Genomic DNA, 14,921 nt, shown 5'->3' with positions numbered 1-14,921 from the left:
TGGTATTAGTGTCAATATAATACTGATCTGAATTGAATCGAATTGTATTGATTCAGATCAATCAATTTTATCCTTTCAGTTTTACCCTTGTTGTGATACTGATATTTGATCTAGATCGATTAGATACTCATATCAGTCTTAGCCAATATCAATATGATTTTTGACCGATTCGATCAATCCAATACCGATTCTTAGAACCATTAGTCCTAAGTTCTAACTCCTAAGTGCTAACTCCTTCCCTGCCAAAAAAAAAAAAGAAAAAAGAAAAAAAATACTAACTCCCTCTGCAGCCATGGCACTACACGGCCCTGCCGACAGCTGAGATTAAGACTCACACTAATGCGGCTATGCCAACAGCTGAGATTGAGCCTAGTCTTAAGGACTACCCACTTCTTTTGTAATCCCATTACAGACTGTCGTTGCTGTCTCCAGTTAAGCATCCAACGGCCCAGACCTAAAGACTACATCATCCTAAAACGGTGTATTGTAGTCATCTAGAGTCTGAACCAGTCACATCTCGCCGCCTAAACATCCAAACAGGTTCCTTGTTTTAACCCGATCCGACACGTATATTCAGAAGTCGCCAGAGGGATCGATCGGTTGGTCAAACGTAGCCGTCAAAATTTGAACACAGAATCTCTACGTACATTCACTCTAGTCTGGTTTTCGTTGTCGTCTCCAACCACCAGTTCAAGCTTAGAGCCTTTTAACTGTTACTCATCAATGGTTGCAGTTAAATTCGTGGTGAATTCTGTTTGTTCTAAACATTTAAACCTATCAATTCAAATAAAACAATAATAAATTTGATTCAATTATTTAATTCGATTATTTGCAGATCCGTTTGACTTCCTTTTTACGTTTCAATTGTTGAATTAGAAGAAGGCTTTAGCGTTTGACTTCTGTTTCGATATTTTCATGGTTCGTGTTCTTCATCTTTGGATTGATTAGAAAAAAAAGAAAAAAAGGAGAAGATTAAGTCTGGTTTTACGCATTTTGGTGAATGTTGTTCTGTATCTCTTGGATTCGATTTGGGATATTCCATTATTCTTGAAGTTTTTCAATAGCGGTTTTGGATTCATGTCAAAGCGATCAGAAAGAGGGAATCTATAGGTATATTGGGAGATGTCTCTGATTCTACTCGGTTAAATTTGTGAAGGGGCAATTGTTGATATGAGTTTGAATATGATTACAGGGTTTGGATTTCAGCAAAGAGATGGATATAACGGAGGTGTCGTTAATTCATCATGTAGCGATTGTGCTTATTTTGATTTGGATCTTGTCTTCGTTCAGTTGGTGTCATCCAATCGTTTACTTCATATGTTTGATTTATCTCTATCAGGTATTTGCTAATTGTTTCCTTTTGAAATATTTCATTTCTACTTGGTACTTGGTTTAGTGGTGAATCTTTTTAGTAAGCGAAGGCATGAGTTAGAAGATTAGTAGTTTCTTCCAGAATCTCGCATTCCAGTGAGATGAACTGAATCAAATTAACTTACTTTCATTGCGAATTGATTGTAGTCTCCTTTCCCCAATCTGAGCTTTTGTTTCTCTTCTTTAAGGTTCATGAACTTTATACTCTGAGGTTGCGGAGGAAATTACAATTTGAGGAACGAAAGCAAGCAAGTCAGAAAAGGGTAATTTTCATCTTGCTACATTGTTTGTTTGGGTGTCTTTCCCTTTCGAAACATTGGAGTTTGTGCTTCAAGATTTCCAGTGCCAATTCATGAAATGTTATTCTTCTTCTTCTTTCAGGTCCTTTCTGATGCAGAAACAGTGAGGTGGTTGAACCATGCAATAGAGAAAATCTGGCCTATATGCATGGAGCAGATTGCATCACAGAAACTACTCCTTCCTATCATACCTTGGTTCTTGGAGAAGTACAAACCGTGGACTGCTGTATGAATTCACCTTCTCAGTGTCATCCTAAGATGTACTTTCTTTCTGGAGTCATTTGATTCTTATCCCATTACCAATAATATTTAGTATGAATAGTATCTTTTTCTGTTCTGGCACTTAGCTGTGGTGTTTGAGTTTACCTTTATATGGATTTAAAGTGGCTCATTAAGTAGCAATTAGGTTACCACAGTCTCTCTCTCTCTCTCTCTCTCCCCTCCGTGTGTTCATGTGCTTTAGCATATGTATTATGAAGTTACTGTAAATTTTGATTGATGTTTTCACACTGTCTGTCAAGAAATTAATTTCTTGTACTGTCTTTGATATGTGCAGAAGGAAGCAATGGTTCAGCACCTTTACTTGGGAAGGAACCCACCTAGGTTGACAGATATTAGGGTTCTTCGCCAATGTGGTGATGGTGATCACTTGGTATAAGTCACTGACCCTGTCATTCAAGCATATATATGTTGCTCTGTTTATTTATTTTTATATTTATTTATGGGACAATGTTATTGCCACAACCCCAGTGTGAACATTCTTGTGTATAGTATGCCCTCTCACATCCCATCTGTGGACAATATGCACTCTCTGCTCATTAAATCCCCCTCCCCTACTGGACAATTTGTGCACAGTTTCCCTCATTGTGGGAAACTGTACTTTGGCAACTCACCCTTCTTTTTTTTGGGGTGGGGGGGGGGGGGGAGAGGAGGAGATGGGGGAGTAGATAATTTGTTCCTATTTCTTCCAATAGTAAGTTTACATTTAAGTGAATGCAGGTACTGGAGTTGGGAATGAATTTTCTGTCTGGGAATGATATGAGTGGGATATTTTCTGTGAAGCTGAGGAAAACGCTAGGATTTGGCATTAGAGCTAAGTTGCATGTGACGGGCATGCATGTTGAAGGGAAGGTAAGTTATTGATGGTTTTAATAGGAGATTTTTCTTTTGAAGTGACTTTGATGGACGTTCAAGATTTCATTTCGAAAGGATTATCATACTAGTCATTGATGGTAATTTGTGTAATAATGTGATAAATTACCCAAAATACATTTATCTGAACTTCTTTAGGTTAATGAGAAATATTTTATTTAACTCAGAACTATTAATGGAAGGTGATCAGGGGGCTTCTTAAATTTATTTCTTGTTCTTCCCTTTTTCTTTTGTGTGCTTGCATCTTCCCCCTCTCCCCTCCTCCAAACACCCCCTAACCCTCCCACCCCCACGCACTCCCAAGGGAAGGCATGATTTGATCCCAGGACCTGGGAGCAACAAGCCATGGTCTGTATCATCTGAGACAGCTAGCAGCTCAAAATCTTCTTATCTTTGAAATCCTCTGTAAGTAAAGAACTTCAAAAGATGATTATTTTCTGATTTTAAGGTATTTGGATAGGGCCGTCTTTTCTGTAAACTAGATTTCTCCAATAGCATGAATGGATGAAATGCCCCAGGATATATGATGATTATTACTTTGGAAGGAGTTCTGGATTCTGAAAGTTTATCCAAGGGTATTTCAGCTACATTAGTTTTTTCCACTCTGGGGGTTGGGGGGGGGGGGGGTAGGCTGTTTCAAATTGATATGTAATTTATGGAGTAAGGTATTAGAAGCAGATCCTCTCTTAATAATTAATTTCCTTTAAACAGATATTACGATGTAATTTGAATTAATCTTCTTTTAGTCTATTTTGCTTCTCTTGTCACTCTCATGAAAGATGTTCTCTTTTCTAGGTCTTGGTTGGGGTGAAGTTCCTCCGTGAGTGGCCTTTTCTTGGACGTTTGCGGGTGTGCTTTGTTGAGCCACCTTATTTCCAGATGACAGTAAAACCAATCTTCAGTCATGGACTTGATGTCACAGAACTTCCAGGGATAGCAGGGTGGCTCGTAAGCATTTATGTCATGTTTCTAATGTTTTAACCTTTTTGGTTCAATTCTGTGGAATTTTACCATTCGCTTAATGTTTCTCTTGGTCAGGATAAGCTTCTTGCTGTTGCTTTTGAACAGACACTTGTTGAGGTTAGTTTTGCCTTAGCTACTGGTAAATTGCTACTTCTGTCAGCTTCTTCTCCCCACCATCCCCACCCACCAAAAAAAAAAAAAAAAAATCCCCCTGCTTTATCTGCTTTTGAATGGATTAGTAGTTTTCAAAATTCACACATCCATTTTTAATTATTAGCACTTACGCAGATATTTTTAACCTTTCAGCCCAATATGGTGGTGGTTGATGTGGAAAAATTGGTTTCAGCACCAACAGGTAACTGTAATGAAAGTTATCAGTCAGATTTAGAGTTTAACAGCTGGAAGTCTAATATTATTTTGATGAAAAGCGATGAAACTATATTTATGATTTATGAATCAATACAGTGGGTAATAGTTTGATTAGTAGCTGTCTCATAGAGTTTGTCGTCTTCCCAAGAATTTCATAAACTATCTCTAGTCATGTAATTATTCATTTCTCCATACAACTCTGCTAATTTTGGCACTTTGCCAGACACTACAGAGTTTTCTGCATTTTAACTTCTTTATTAGCAACCAAAAACAAAAAAGGCAAAGGTTTAGTTTCTTTTCCATTTTCAAGGTTGTTAGGTTGTGCAGCTAAAAATATCATGTTTCTTTGATTTTTCAAGCGCCAACAAAAAACAAAAATAGCTCTCAACCGAGGTGGAAGGCAATACATGATCTTTTTAGCTGACCCTATTTGGTTGGGTGAAGGTTTAGTTGAGTTAAATGGTGTTGAGTCAAGAACCAATTGGAAGAAGGTGGTTACTATGGAAGAATATCCAAGTTGGATCCAACTGGAGGGATGCTTCAGAATCAGAAGATTTTAAGATGTGCCAGTCTAAGAAAATATACAGATTCTAAAAGAATAATTGTGTATAGAAAGAGAGAATAATCGTGTCAATGGTGAAGATATGTCCCTAAATATTCTTTTTGTTCATCTTGGACGATTCATTTTGTAGAGGGAGGGATTAGAGAGAATGTACACTGAATCAGATTGTGGTCAATGAAAGTGGAAACATGATTCTGGAGTGCTATCTGGTTGACATAGCATTCAAATTCCAGTGGAAATCTCATAAGATGGTGTTATAAATCCAACATGTTTTATGGAGCAGAACACTGGGAACTGAATAAACAAAACGCATAAGTTTAGGCTGTTTACTTGAGATTCGGATGTCAGATGGATGAATATGCTAGACAATAAATGATGTTATTAGGAAGGTTTCCATTTATGGGAATTATGGGGTAGCACAAATAGGTCACAAGTTGAAGCCTGAGGAAAATTGGTTACAATTGTTGGAGATGTAAATGAAGACTAATAGTTGTAATGGTTAGAAATTACAAGGTGCAAGGTGTAGGCTGTAAAGGACAAGGATATGACCAGGGACTATGGTTGTGTACTGAGGAAAGATACAATGGCTGGTGATTTGGTTTTGTGCTATGAAGACTGACAATTGCAGAAGGGGGAATTAAAAGGTGCAACGTGAAGGTTCTGAAAGTGAAAGGTTAGGACAAAGGACTTTGTTGTGTTTTAATCTTGCAATTCATATGAAACCCCTAGTCTCCGACACAGCACACAGAGAAAAAAATATCTTGGTTGTCTTGATCCAGCTTGACCATGACGGGTCTAGACACTTGTCTCATCCTGAAACAGAAACCCGCAGAAGAAAGAGGGTGCATCAGTCACTTCCCAAGAGAGGAATAGGTTATTCCCGAGTCTTTGTCAGTCTGAGATTGGGTAAGTGATTACAAGCCTACAACGACCCTGTAGGAGTGATAGAACTGAAGAATCTTTGCATCTAATTGCAAGTGTTGGAAATCAAATAGGGATTGGGGCTAGCTGAGGTATCCATCTAAATTGTCAATTTTGTGCACCAATTATGGCTTTTGGTTTTGTTTTTTGTTGGGGATTAGAAGAATAGCAAAAAACGACCATGCAACATGCATACCACTGAGTTAATTTCATGGATTTTTTTTTTTTAATTTAATTTGTGATTTTTCCCCAAAAAAAAAAAATTAGATCTATTTTGGATTTATTTTTTCGCAAATCGATCATCCTCTTTGATATAAGTTTCTCCGTGATTTTTTTTCTTTTAATTCTCAAATTTATAGATATTTTTTAAAAATAAAAGGACTAGAAAAAATAGGTGGAAACATATGTGTGAGTGCTATTAGAAAAGTAGGAAAGCTCCACCTTTGTACATGATTAATTGCATGCACTTAACTTGTAGTACTGCTATATCCTTGCATATAATTTATTTATGATGTATTATGCTTTGTAAAAGTATTTTGTATGTATCCTAAACATATTACTGTGCTTCTTAAGCATATATTTTTCATATCTTACATCTCTTACTGTATCTCCTATAGTTGTCAAGGTGTGCTTAGGCAATAAGGCACTTTTTGAATGCCTTGGCAACCAGTTGCCATATTGATCAAGGCTCCCAGATGTAAAATAAGGGGAAAAGAAAGGAAAATGGGAGGAAGTGGGGGAGGGGGACAATAAAGAAAAGAAGGGAAATGAGGAGAAAAACCAGAGAGATAAGGGAAAAATAAGAAGAAATTGGAAAGAAGAAGCAGTGGCTACTTGGGTTAGTGGCTTGCCACTGCTACCACATCTACCACTGTCAAGAAGAAGAAGAAGAAGAGGAAAAGGAAAAAGACTCTTATGTTTATGAGTAAAAAAATGGAAACATTAATTTACACATTCCCCCTGCAAGATTAAAACTAATTGGACATAAGTTTAATGTCTTGCACAAAAAACCACATGACTTGACTGCCTAGATGCTGCCTAGGTAACAAGGTGCCTCATGACCACCTAGACTCATCTTGCTTCCATGAAAAGCATACTCTTTCTGATATATCTTGTAAAACCATCCACCCAATACACTTACCGATACCGCACCTTAATGCCATGAGAAGTATACTCTTTCTGATACATCTTGTAAAACCATCCACCCAATACACTTACCGATACCGATAATTTAAACCTTGCTCTAGGGGATGGGGCCAACGGTGATTAGTAGCTCTTGACTGGTTGGACCAGCATGACCGGCTTTGGAAGCTAAGAGCCAAGAAGAATCGGTCTAACCCATAGTTTATTGTTTATTTATTAAGTATGCTATTTTTCAAAATAGGAAATGTAGTAGTTGAAGGAAGAGTCAGTTTAGAACTTCTTTCCTTTTTGAACTTCTCTTTATATACTAGTATATACTCAAACGATGGACACAGTGATTGAATGAGAATTTTGAGTTGGCTTATGCTCTGAGTGAGTGTGTGATTGTGAGTTTCTTCCCTTTCCCCCGTTACTCTGATTCTCTACCCAGGCTCCTCTTCTCTCCTACCGGCCCTCCATCAGATGGGTTGTATTGGCCATGTGCCAAAGCTTTCAAATTCATTAACATACGCTTGGGTATTTTTCCTTGTATTTTCATCTGTTGCCTTAAATTTTTTTTCCAGAAATGTGGTTCTCAATGGATGAGAAAGATGCCATTGCTTGCGCTAGAATTGAAATTGTGGAAGCAGCAGACATGAAACCATCAGATCCAAATGGTTGGTTACACTGAACCGTGGATTAGTCAAGTTCCAATGAGTTATTACACTAACCTTATATTCTGGTGCATTTTGACTGATTTTTTCCTTTTTGGGTAGGATTGGCTGATCCTTATGTAAAGGGACAGCTTGGCCCTTGCAGATTCCGAACAAAGACTCAAAAGAAAACCCTCAGTCCTATATGGCTAGAAGAATTCAAAATCTACATATATACATGGGAGTCACCTTGTTTACTAAATCTTGAAGTTCGTGACAAGGACCACTTTGTTGATGATACTCTCGGGTTTGTATTTGAACCCCGATCTCAGACCTCTTCAATGATTATTTACTGGTTTCTTAGTGAAAAATTCACTTTATAAAACATCTCTCTCCATACAAATTTCAATTTTGACCCTTTTGGGTACCAGAATATTGTCCTTAGATTCATATGTCCAAATGTATTTAAAGTTCCTACCATCAACAGAGACTGTTCTGTAAACATCAACGACCTAAGGGATGGGCAAAGGCATGACATGTGGCTGCCTCTTAAGAACATTAAAATGGGGAGGTTGCATCTAGCCATCAGTGTGGTTGATATCAATGTAAAGGTAAATATTTTGTTTTATACCTGAAATGAAAATATTAGTTCAGAGTTTGATGACCTGAATTCAAGAAAAATTCTATAGGGAGAAGGCCGTACGAGTGATGAGGAAACATTAAACAAGGACAGACGTGAAGGTTTTGTTGCAACGGAAACTACTCAGAAAGGTTCTGACTCAAATGAATCATCTGAAAAGTCTCCAAAATTTGCAGATAAATTTGAACCAATCAACATTGAAGGGCAACAAGAGCCTGGAGTATGGATTTGTCACCCAGGGAGTGATGTGTCACAAACATGGGAACCTAGAAAAGGTAGTAGACACTTTGAGACCCAAATACAATGTGAGGATAATTCTTCCATAGGTGGTGCCAATTCAGCAGCTGCACAGTTCCAGAAGGATGATAGTAGCAGCAGTGATGGAAACGGAGCAGGAAGTAGACCAAAACCATTGAAGACAGTTCAACGGGGCCTACGGAAGCTAAATTTGTTGTTTCACCGGAATCCTAGAAAGGATGAGTTCATCAACACAGATGAAGTTTTTCATCTGACACATGTCAACCCTCCGGCAGTAAATGAGAAGGGGACCGGTGTCAAACTTATTGTGGGTGAAAATTTTCCTATTCCAGTTACTGTCGAAGATCGAAGTGCTGAAAAGGGGAGCTTAAGTCCTGATGGAAGTGGCCCTGAAACCCCAAGGAAGGGAAACATGAAAGGCATGGCGAAAAGCATTCTTAGGCATGCTGGAAAGTCTGCTCATGGCCTAAAGGACTCAATGTCAAGGAAATTATCAAATAAATCTAAGGGAGATCCAGAATCAGTTTTGGCCAAGACTGATATCGAAGGATCTAATGGGGAATCAGGCTCAGTGTTGACTGAGAGACACACTAATCAGGTATCCGACGACTCTGATAAGTTGTCTACTACCACTACAAGGGATTACAGTCACACACCCAAATTTGATGGGATCCCAATTGATTCAAACTTCACATTGGAACATGGCAGGGAATCTCTAGATTTGAAGGACCAAAACGCCCAGGAAGGCCATGGCGACTCCCCAACAAACTCTGTTCCTGTTTTGGTGGTCTCTCTCAACGATGTAGAAAAGACAAATGTTGATGAGACAAAATTCTCTGAAATGCATGGTGGAAGACTATACGAATCCTTGGACCTGAAACCCTCAGAAGCTTACTTTGAAGCAGAGAAATTATAGAATTTTCTTGGTGATTCCATGGTAATCTCCAATTTTCTTTCATTATGGATGAATACTAATCTCCCATTTCAGTTTTCAGTATCCACTTGCCTGATGAGGTGGCGGTTCTTGTAAATACATGGGTGGATACTTTTGAATTTGTAGGAATGGTCAAGTTTGCCGCCTTGTAAGAATCATGTGCAAAATAGAATTGAGGGCTCTTTTTTTTTCTGTTTTTTTGTTTTTTTTCCAAAGTGCATTGAAAGCCTCTTCTGTAAGAATTTTTGTTTTCTTCTTTTTTGAAAAGTAAAGTAGTGTCCCATATGATAATAAATATTGTACATGAAATTTATACACCAATTTTTCATTGATTCAACCCAGTATAATTCTCAGTTTTTGTTGCTTGATAGGGACAGGAAAAGAACCTGCTTTGATACCTTCATACTCAAAAAGGTTTCTGGGCTATTACAGGGTTTATGTCCTCATTGGTTGCAATAACCCTGTTTGAGAATGAATCCTCCCTGTGAATGATGCAATTGAGCGATTCCCAAGCACCATCTGAGGGGACTTTCATTATTAACCATCCTTTCAATGAAACACTTAGCCTCAACAAACTTCCCAGAATCAAGTAAACCGAACAAGACTGCTTGATATGATTCAGAATTGGGGTACCACCCATTAAGCTTCATTTTCTCTATCAGCTCAGTTCCTTCACCCACTGTCCCTTGTTTACAAAAACCTGATATCAGTACATTGAACGATACTGTATCAGGAAAGCAACCACTCTACGAGATAATGTTTCAACATGACTATGTCTTCACATTAGGCCTGCAACATTGTTTGGGGAAATTCATTGAGCATTGCGAAGGCAGAATCCAACTGGTCGCAGTTACATTAAACCTTTGATGAGAATGTTGAAGCAACATAATCCATTGTACCGCCCAATCTAGGAGCACTTAAGCAGACTTCATGAATCAAATCCAACTGTTTAACTGAAACAAGCAATTTAGCACGAGAAGGTCCTGATCTGTCCCATACTGAAGAGGGCATTGATCGCTTTATGACGTAAAAACAGTAACTGTTGGTTTTAAACGGATGTGCCTTGCATCAGGCTATCCTATGGAGCTCATTGCTGGTTCAATCTATTGGAGATTTGAACCATAGCCTATGGGCCCACATACTAGTTCTTTTCTTTGCTTCTTATGTAAGGAACCCGAACAAGGGAAAAACGAATTAACAGAGGGGCTGTTTTGGTCGTATATGTGGAGATCTCTGAGGAAGATGAAGGTCAAGAATCAATCCATGGGTTCATACTTGTAAAAACTCATTCATGGTGTAACTCTTGTTTTCTCTCTCCATTGATGTAGGCTGTTTTGCCAATTCACATATATCATGTGTCATTTTCCATTGCTTTAGTTTTCTTCATTAGTGTGATGTTTTTTCTTTACATGCTTGGTTCCCATTAATTTGTGCATCAAGGTACTTGTTCTTACAAGATTGGATTTGCCAAAAAAAAGAAAATCTGGTATCAGAGCTCCAGATTGCACATAAGTTGTTTGATAAAATTTCTATGGAAGTAACTTAAGTGTCCTTGGTAGTAGTAGTCTCATGCATGGTTTAGAGTTATATTATGTTGTCATCACATGTGAGTCATTATTACATGTAATGGAGTTGTGATTGCATGTGGGTAGTTATCATATGTAGTGAGTATGGTCAGTTATCATATGTAAGTTATTAAGTTGTGGTAGGAGTGTTGTAAGGGTTGTGGGATGTGGGAGATCATGGAAGAGTAGTGGATAACTACTTCCTATTGTAAGCTATTAAGTAGGATGAAGAAGGAATAAAAAATAGATTTTGAACTCCTAAAACTTTTCTTTGGAGACTTGAGGATCAGCTACCTCCTAGTCAAGCCACATCTTTTATAGTCTTACCTCTTCTTACCTATTTTCCTCTATCAAGATAGGTAAACAAGGACACGTACCAGCCTGATATCAGAGCAAGAACATGGATGATTGGGTGGAAAAAATTGAATGTGAGTTAACTAATATAAATGAAGTGCAGAAGGAGATGGTTACTCGGTTAGATTCTCAGCATCTTCTCACTCGGCTTACTGAGTTCTTTGAGAGGATGAGTGCACAACCTTCATGACTTGAAATGGAAATAGAAGTAAAATTCAAAAGCCTCTACACAGCATCCGAGGTAGCAAACTCCTCATCCATCTCAACCCAATTGACTAGCATCAACTCAGCAGATTTACACACCCAAGTTAGTAAAGTTGAATTTTCCTTATTACAATGGAGAAGAGGAAACAACTACTTGGATGTGCAGGGTCGAGCAATTTTTGACTTCCATCAGACCCCAGAGGAAGAGCAGGTTGCCTTGGCGTCATTCCATTTGGAAGATGATGCCCAACTATGATATCAACTTTTCAAACAAGACGAAGGAGAAGTAACTTGGTGGTCTTTTTGTGAGGGATTGCATATACGATTTAGGCCCTCTCAGTTCCAAGACTTTTTTGGAGAAATGGCTAAATTGTAGCAAGTAGGCACTGTACTGGATTGTCAGGTGAAGTTTGAGAAGTTACTCTTAAAGGTTGGGTATCTTCCCCCTAACTGAAAGGTAACCTGCTTTGTTAGTGATCTTAGGGATAGCATCAAGGCAGATGTGTTGGCTGGCATCAGCTGCCATTGGTCTAGCTTGACTCTATAAGTCATGTAATTTCTCACAGAGGTGTGCCAACATTCCAATGGAGACTTGCAAGCCAACCATAAATTTGAAAGACTTTGTGGTTACCCCTTCCACCCTGCCTACCAAACGACTGACCCCAAAGGAGATGTAAGAAAGAAGATCCAAGAGACTCTACTATAATTGCAATGAGCAGTTCATACCTGGTTATAGATGTAAGAAGTTGCTCATAATGGAAGGATGTTATGAGGATGAAGACATTGAAGCTTCTCTGGAAGATGAAGAATAACTTACATAAGATATGGGTGATGTACCAGAAATTTTTCTTCATGCTCTCTTTGGTTACAAAGGTCCTGAGACGATGCGGGTAACAGGAAGCCTCAACCATGTTGCAATCACTATCCTAATTGACTCCGGAAACACTCATAATTTTATGATTGAAAAACTTTCCAAGAAGATTGGAGTTCAAGTACTGATAAGCATCCCTTACATGCTACGGTGGCATCGGGAAAGAAGTTGGCGAGTCTAAGGGCCCGTTTGATAACATTTCTGCCGTTTTTGTTTCAAGAAACGGCATAAACATAAATTTCCGTTTCTAGAAACAGAAACGGAATTGAAGGTGTTTGATAAGTCATGTTTTTAGAAGTTAATAGTAACCAATGAAAAAATGGCCACAAGTCGTTTCTAGAAACGGCGAAACAAGTTCAAGTTGAACTTGTTTCGCCTGGGTCGTTTCTTGAACCATAAATAAGTAAAAAATTCTATTTCTATTTCTGAAAATAAGTGAAACGAAACAGTTCAAACGCTTTTACTCCGTTTCTGCTGTTTCTGGAAACAGAAACGACAGAAACGCGTTTCTTGAAACGTTATCAAACGTGCCCTAAGAGTTTGCTCGGGTGTGAAACTTGTCCTCCAAGGAGTTCCTATCCTTGTTGACTTTTTTCATGTTAAAGATAAGGAGGCTATCTTGAAGGGGGTTACGGCTAAAGCATATGAGGAAATAGAAGATCCAAATCGAGTTGCAAGAAAAAGTAGGAAAGGCATCCTATTACATCAATAATGGAGGGGCCCAAATCTCAGGAATTGCAACAATTACTTCACAGGTATGGAGACGTGTTTGAAGAACCCTCTCTGTTGCCACCAACTAGGTTGCATGATCACCGAATTTCTTTGAAGGCAAATAGTCAATCCATCTGTCTAAAGGCATATCGGTATCCCCATTTTGAAAAAAAGGAGATCGAGAAGTTGGTGAATGAGATGCTCACTACAAGAATCATATGACCGAGTAATAGTACTTACTCTTCCCCTGTTATTAGGTTAAAAAACATGATGGGTCCTAGCGCATGTATGTTGATTACAAAGCAAAGCACTCAACAAATTAACGGTTAAAGGATCGGTTTCCTATACCGTTAATTGATGAATTACTTGATGAGCTCCATGGGTCTCAGTTCTTCACCAAATTAGATATGCCATCAGGTTACCATCAAGTACGGGTCGTAAAGGAAGACATGGAGAAGATGGACTTTCGCACTCATCATGGCCACTATGAATTTTTAGAAATGCCATTGGCCTTACTAATGCTCCTTCAACTTTTCAGTCTTGATGAACCAAGTGCTTAATGAATATCTACGTAAGTTCATACTAGTCTTCTTTAATGATATTTTTATTTATAGTACGACTTGGGAAGACCACCTGATGCATTTAGAGCTTACCCGGAACCTACTACTCTCTAATCAACTATTTTTCAAAACAGGGAAGTGTGAGTTCGGCCAAAGGAAAGTCCACTATTTGGGACACATTATTTCAGGAGAAAGAGTAGCAGTTGATCCAGAAAAAATAGCTGCTATGCTGACTTGGCCAAAACCCAAAACCTTGGAGGCAATGAGGAGATTTTTGGTTTTAGCAGGCTATTACCATAAATTCATTCAGAGTTATGGTAAAATGGCTTACCCACTTACTCAAATGCTAAAAAGGAACCAATTTAATTGGAATATTGTAGTTGATGTGGCGTTTGAGAAATTAAAGTCGGCCATGACTCAAGCCCTTGCATTACCCAACTTTTCCATCAGATTTGTAGTAGAATGCAATGCATGTGGGACATGTGTTGGCACAGTATTGTTACATGAATGGCCAATAGCATATTTCAGTAGAGCTCTACAAGAAACCAACTTATTGTTATCCACGTACGAGAAGGAAATCTGACAATTTGTGGTGTGTACAGACCAAAAGAGTTTGAAGAACCTATGGAACCAGAAAATAACCACTCCCGCTCAGCAACGTTGGCTTTATAAGATAATGAATTACAACTTTATTATTGAGTATAAAAGAGGCAAGGGGAATATTATTGCAGATGCCTTATCTCGGAGAGATGTTATAGGAGATGAAGAAGGAGACTTGCCACCTCAGCTAGCCGCAATATCCCACCCACTTTTCAATTGGGTATCGGAAATTAAAGAGGAAAATCAGGAGAATCCAAATTGCAACCAATTATTGAAACGAATCCAAGAGGGAGAGGCAGTTGGACCGTGGGGAGAAAAAGAGGGGGTGATTTTTCTATAAATCACGAATTTATCTCGCTAAGGATTCCCCTCTAATTTCTGATATTCTTGGTCACTTCCATAGGAGTACACATAAGGGATTACACAAGATGTTTCAACGTCTCAAAACCACCTTCTATTGGCCAAATATGAGAAGCACAATCCTGAGTTACATCTCCAATTGTGACACATGTCAATGGTATAAAGCTGAGCAAACCATTCTGCAGGGCTACTTCAACCACTTCCCATTCTTGAATGAATCTGTGAAAATATTTCAATGGACTTCATCAAAGGGTTGCTGAATTCCAAGGGATGCTCAACAATATTGGTGGTCATGGATCGTTTATCCAAGTATACACACTTCTTCCTTTATCCCGTCCTTTCACTACTATTGGAGTCGCCAAGTTTTTTTTTTTTTTTTTTTTTTTTTTTTAAGCCGGTTTTCAAACTTCATGGAATGTCGTAGACCATTGTGAATGCTCGCGACCCCACAT

General features: G+C 38.5%; 1 protein-coding gene across 8 annotated transcripts; it reads left to right on the top strand.

Annotated features, from left to right (window-relative positions):
• The first annotated feature begins 542 nt into the window (after positions 1-542).
• LOC122069734 (C2 domain-containing protein At1g53590-like) lies at positions 543-10,628 on the top strand. 8 transcript variants are annotated; one of them, XR_006137525.1, is made up of 15 exons: positions 543-918; positions 1,193-1,339; positions 1,560-1,634; positions 1,753-1,896; positions 2,227-2,322; positions 2,670-2,801; positions 3,618-3,770; positions 3,861-3,902; positions 4,092-4,140; positions 7,344-7,436; positions 7,536-7,719; positions 7,900-8,023; positions 8,102-8,908; positions 9,019-9,247; positions 9,616-10,628. XR_006137525.1 is itself a non-coding variant. In XM_042633803.1 (14 exons), exons 1-14 carry the CDS (start codon positions 916-918, stop codon positions 9,130-9,132), a joined length of 2,163 nt encoding a protein of 720 aa, XP_042489737.1. In that variant the 5' UTR covers positions 543-915; the 3' UTR covers positions 9,133-9,565. The 8 variants fall into 8 exon arrangements, 7 of the variants coding, with proteins under 7 accessions (XP_042489737.1, XP_042489734.1, XP_042489733.1 ...); XM_042633803.1 differs by lacking the exon at positions 9,616-10,628 and having other exon boundaries at positions 9,019-9,565; XM_042633800.1 differs by having other exon boundaries at positions 552-918; positions 8,102-9,247.
• The last annotated feature ends 4,293 nt before the right edge of the window (positions 10,629-14,921 follow it).

The sequence above is a fragment of the Macadamia integrifolia genome, unplaced genomic scaffold (assembly GCF_013358625.1).
Source record: "Macadamia integrifolia cultivar HAES 741 unplaced genomic scaffold, SCU_Mint_v3 scaffold692, whole genome shotgun sequence".
NCBI lineage: Eukaryota > Viridiplantae > Streptophyta > Magnoliopsida > Proteales > Proteaceae > Macadamia > Macadamia integrifolia.
This window is presented reverse-complemented; position numbering and strand designations above follow the sequence as displayed.

Excerpts from the sequence above, each read along its gene's own strand:
- LOC122069734 (XM_042633800.1), top strand. Across the intron at positions 3,903-4,091 it reads TTGAACAGACACTTGTTGAG|CCCAATATGGTGGTGGTTGA; the intron begins GTTAGTTTTGCC and ends TTAACCTTTCAG. Across the intron at positions 7,437-7,535 it reads GAAACCATCAGATCCAAATG|GATTGGCTGATCCTTATGTA; the intron begins GTTGGTTACACT and ends CTTTTTGGGTAG.